The 5,045-nt window shown below is 50.6% G+C and overlaps 1 protein-coding gene across 5 annotated transcripts in view; it reads left to right on the forward strand.

Moving 5' to 3' along the window:
• Nucleotides 1-2,557, forward strand: part of ABCD4 (ATP binding cassette subfamily D member 4) — a 17,777-nt gene extending 15,220 nt beyond the window's left edge. For 4 of the 5 annotated variants that reach the window (XM_084892911.1, XM_084892908.1, XM_084892909.1 and 1 more), the window contains 5 exons: nt 352-401; nt 784-836; nt 1,135-1,211; nt 1,834-1,949; nt 2,121-2,557. In XM_084892911.1, coding sequence (XP_084749037.1) covers nt 352-401; nt 784-836; nt 1,135-1,211; nt 1,834-1,949; nt 2,121-2,189 — 365 coding nt within the window. In that variant the 3' untranslated portion in view covers nt 2,190-2,557. Of the gene's footprint in view, nt 1-351; nt 402-783; nt 837-1,134; nt 1,226-1,833; nt 1,950-2,120 lie in introns of all 5 variants that reach the window. The other variant, XR_014795796.1, reaches the window with a different exon arrangement.
• The last annotated feature ends 2,488 nt before the right edge of the window (nt 2,558-5,045 follow it).

Here is a 5,045-nt window from a genome sequence, read left to right on the forward strand (position 1 = left end):
GTGAGCCGGCCTCCTGGGGGCATGTCCTCCCACTCCAGCCGTTTGTACCTTTCTGACTGCGGCCTCACCTGTGCCCTCTGGGAGCAGCCCCAGCCAGGCTGCTGGGTTCAGGTTGGGTCCCCTCCTCCTCGACTGTTTGCCCGGGGGCCTGTGCCCTCCTGGAGGGGAGAACCCTCTGGAGGAAGGGGGGTGACTGCTTCCTTCACCAGAACCTTCCCTTCTCAGGCCTGGAGCCTCAGCCCGGATCCTGAGCCCCCTGCCCTGCCCCCTGCCATGCCGGGCCCCACCTATTCTGGCTGCCCAGGAGGAGCTGACCTCTGACCTCACTCACCAGGCCTGTCTGTTTTGCAGGTTCTACCGATGACGAGAGGATCATGAGGTTCTTGGAGTTGGCAGGCCTGGTAAGTGAGGGCAGGACCCTGAGGTCCAAGGCCACCTGGTAGCACTGATCACTAGCCCAGCACTCGAAGGATGAGCCTGGGGCAAGGAGAATGGGAGTAAAAAGTGGCGGAGGGAACTGTTGGCCAGATAATGGGCAAAACGGGGGCACACTCTATAGTGACTTTTAAAATAATAATAAAACTATTATTTCTTGTCACCATGCTCCAACCCATCTAAACAATGTAGTTGATAGGATATTCCTCTGCCCGGGGCAGACTGCCCCCACCTTGGTGCGCCGGGGGGTGTGGGTCTGTCTCAGCACACGCGTGGAGGGGCCTGAGGGGTTCCTCAGGAAGAGGATGGGCACTTGCATGGACATCGTTTCCTCTGGGTGTGTTACAGTCCGACTTGGTGGCACGGACAGAGGGGCTGGACCACCAGGTCGATTGGAACTGGTAAGACGGGGGCTGGGATGCTCCAGAGCCTTTTCCCCCAAAGACAGTGGGTTCCAGGGGACCATTGAAGGGACAGCATGGCTCCTTGACCTCAAAGTCTAGGTTTCATGCCTTTGGGAGCAGAGTTTTAGCCTCTCCTTGTGTGGGCAGCAGGGCTGTGGTTGAAAGGGGAGCTGACATCCATCTGTCCGGGGCCGGCCTCTCTGTAGCAAGAACCTCTTCCTGCCTAGACCCATTCTGGGCCAAGGCCAGACTGTATACTCCTTCCTCCAGGGGTCCTCTCGCTCCCTTTCCTCAGGTATGACGTTCTGTCCCCCGGAGAGATGCAGAGGCTGTCTTTTGCCCGGCTCTTCTACCTGCAGCCGAAGTACGCAGGTGAGGTCTGCCCTGTAAGTGTGCATGCCAGGTGCTGTGTGTGCCCACAGGTCCATGTGTGTTCTTGCACACCTAGGCAGGGTTGGAGAACTTGTAGGAGAACTCGCCTGTGTTGGCAGGCATGTGTGTCCTCACAGGAGAGGATGGCAGGTCTCTGCCATAAGGCAGCAGTGCTTGGCATCAGAGTGGCTCTGGATGTGGGCAGTAAGCTTTCTGCCATGGCCACAGCTGGAGCTGCCACGAGAGAGCTTGTGACTTTATGCTCTGCCATCCATAAATGGGCATCCCCTGAGCTGTGCCTGGCAGAGGGATGACTGGTGTGGATTTTTGCAAGGACTGACATCCTGTGGGGAAGCAGAATTCCCTGGATTGCGTGGTCCCAGGCCGTGTCTGGTGCTGATCTAAAGGAAGCTGAGAGGTTTTGTCCTTCTGCTGGCTGAACGCTTTTGAGATGGAGCTGGCCTCTGCTCGGCTGGCCCACCCTCTCTAAGGCTGGGTTCCCATAAGCCAGAGCAGCTTTCAGCCCCCCTCCGGGTCCCCGCCAGAGGTGAATGTGGGTTGAAAGAGAAACAGAGGCAGGCAGGGGCAGTTCTCCATCTCTTCCCACCGGTTCTGCCCTCAGTGCTTGATGAAGCCACCAGTGCCCTGACTGAGGAGGCGGAGAGTGAACTCTACCGCATCGGCCAGCAGCTAGGCATCACGTTTATCAGCGTGGGACATCGGCGCAGCCTCGAGAAGGTACCTGTGCTCACAGGGTGGCTGAGGAGGAGGAAGAGCCCAACGGCTGAGCCTGGCTGGGGTCAGAGGCCCCTCAAAATGGGGGATGGGGTGGCAGAGGACAGGGCGTCAGTGGCCCCATGCTGTGATGGCCAGGCAGCCTGACCTCTGCATGGTGGTGATCTCTTATAGTTTCACTCCTTGATTCTGAAACTCTGCGGAGAAGGAAGGTGGGAACTGACCAGAATCAAAGAGGAATGAAGCCAAGGATGTGGCTGACCACTGAAAGGAGAGCCAAGCTCCGGGCGTGGCAGTGCCCAGGAGATACCCAGAGGCCCCAGGTTCGTCTCACAGGGCCTTTGCAGGGGCGCTGGCAGCAGTGGCCCACCTAGGTGTGGCCTCCATGAGGTGCTAGTCTTGCCAGGCCTCCTGCTACCTCAGCCAGAGTGCCATACATTTGAAGTGCTGATTATTTACTTACAAATGACTTCAGATTTGTTTTCTAAAGAAAAACCTGAAAGTGAGGACTCTATAAGAAATGAAGGATCAATGTGGAGAGAATATTGGACTTGGAGTCAAGAGATTAGAAATCTTTTTTTTTTTTAAATAAATCTTTATTGTTCAGATTACAGTTGTTTCTCCTTTTTCCCCCCAATAGCTCCCCTCCACCCGGTTCCCCCATCCTCTGCCATTACCTCCCCCGCTGTCCTCATCCATAGGTGTATGATTTTAGTCCAGTCTCTTCCCATACCCCCCACACAGACACCCCTTTCCCCCTGAGAATTATCAATCTCCTCCCATTTTATGCCCCTGATTCTAGATATTATATTCACCAGTTTATTCTGTTCATCAGATTTTTAATTCACTTGACTTTTAGATTAACTTTTTTTGTTGTTTTTGTTTTTAAATATATTTTATTGATTTTTCCACAGAGCGGAAGGGAGAGAAATAGAGAGATAGAAATGTTGATGAGAGAGAAACATCGACCAGCTGCCTCCTGCACCCCCCCCCCCACTGGGGATGTGCCCACAACCAATGTACATGCCCTTGACCGGAATCGAACCTGGGACCTTTCAGTCCGCAGACCGACGCTCTATCCACTGAGCCAAACTGGTTTCGGCTAGATTCATTTGTTGATAGATATGTATTTGTTGTTCATAATTTTTATCTTTACTTTTTTCTTTTCCCCCCTCTTTTTAAAGAACACCTTTTAGCATTTCATATAATACAGATTTGGCGGTGATGTACTCCTTTAGCTTTTTCTGATCTGTGAAGCTCTTTATCTGCCCTTCAATTCTGAATGATAACTTTGCTGGGTAGAGTAATCTTGGTTTTAGGTTCTTGCTATTCATCACTTTGAATATTTCTTGCCTCTCTCTTCTGGCCTGCATAGTTTCTGATGAGAAATCTGCTGATAATCATATGGGTGCTCCCTTGTAGGTAACTAACTGTTTTTCTCTTGCTGCTTGTAAGATTCTCTCTTTGTCTTTTGCTCTTGGCATTTTAATTATGATGTGTCTTGGTGTAGTCCTCTTTGGATTGCTGTTGTTTAGGGTTTTGTGTGCTTCCTGAATTTGTAAGTGTATTTCTTTTATGGGGGGTGGGGGGGGGGGGGGAGTTTTTGGTCATTATTTCTTCAAATAGGTTTTCAGTGTCTTGCTCTCTCTTCTTCTGGTACTCCCATAATTCTGATGTTGGTACACTTGAAGTTGTCCCAGAGGCTTCTTACACTATCTTCAACTTTCTGGATTCTCTTTTCTTCTTGCTTCTCTGGAGGAGTCCTTTGCCTCTTTGTATTCCAAATCTTTGATTTGATTCTTGTGTTCCTCTAGTCTGCTGTTGGGTCTCTGTATAATATTTTTTATTTCAGTCATTGTATGTTTAATTTCTAGTTGGTCCTTTTTCATATCCTTGAGGGTCTTGTTAAATTTATCGGTCTTTTCTAGGAAATTCTTGAAAAACCATATAACCGTGGATTTGAACTCTATATCCAGTCTTTTGTTCTCCATTTCTTTTGTTTGAGATCTCTTTCCTTCTCTCAGCATTTTCGCTGCTTCCCTGAGTTGAAAGGGTAGCTTTGTGGGCCTGGGTGTCCTATATGGTTCAATGGGTCAGCCTCCCAGTTACCTGATGTGGACACTCTTGGTGCACCCCTTTGTGGACTGTGTGTACAGCCTTGTTGTAGTTAAGTCTTGATTGTTGTTGGTGTCACTGGGAGGAATTGACTTCCAGGCCAATTGGCTGTGAGGACCTGCTGTATCTATAACAGAACAATTGCTGTGCTGGACTTGTTCCAGTGGGGCTGGTGCTCACTGTGTCTGCCTCTTGAATGTGTCCCTTATGAGAGTAGTTGAAATCTGGTGTCCTCTCACACAGACCACTAGATATTCTAGTTTCCGGATCTCCAATGGGGTGCAGTTCAGCTACTGTCTGAGGCCACCCTGCAGGAGCTATAGCCAGAAGTACAGTTTTTTCCTCTTCGCCTGGGATTACGTGGTTTTGGAGCTGGAGCTACCGTTTACTGGCCATTTATATGCAAAAGCAGCTGTGTGGAGCCTGGGCGGGTTTGTAGAATGTGTGGGGCGGGGCCTCAGGGCGGGGTGGGGCAGGGTCCCAAGATGTCACTAGGTTGGGGCGTGGCAAACAGTGAAGGCTGCCGTCTCTGCCTTTCCAAATCCCCGTCCCCAGCTCCAGCGCAGTAAACAATGATTGCTGCGCGCACCTCTGCAAAAAAGTCACCCTTACTTTCGGACCCATGGCTGATAGACCAGCTTCTCCCCGTAGGCGTCTGGATCACCCGAGTGACCCCAGAAACTGGATTTCAAAGGGATCGGGAGCTTGTTTCCTTTCGGGTTGAAAAAAAGCTGCGCGCCCAGTCGCCCGCCACCAGCCGGATTCGCGTGCCTCCTTACCTTTTCAGCTTTTCAGCGCTTGTGCTCCTTTCTCTTTCAGCCAGCTTTCCCGTGGTCCTGGGTGATAGACCTTTTGTCTTTTAGTTGTAGTTTTGAAATTGTTGTGCCAGGCGGCAGGTTAGTTGTTTACCTTTGCCGCCATCTTGGTTTCTCTGAGATTAGAAATCTTTTTAATTGGTTAAATTATACAACATATTTTTAACTT

The sequence above is a fragment of the Pipistrellus hanaki genome (genome assembly GCF_964339955.1).
Source record: "Pipistrellus hanaki genome assembly, chromosome: 1".
Classification (NCBI taxonomy): Eukaryota; Metazoa; Chordata; class Mammalia; order Chiroptera; family Vespertilionidae; genus Pipistrellus; species Pipistrellus hanaki.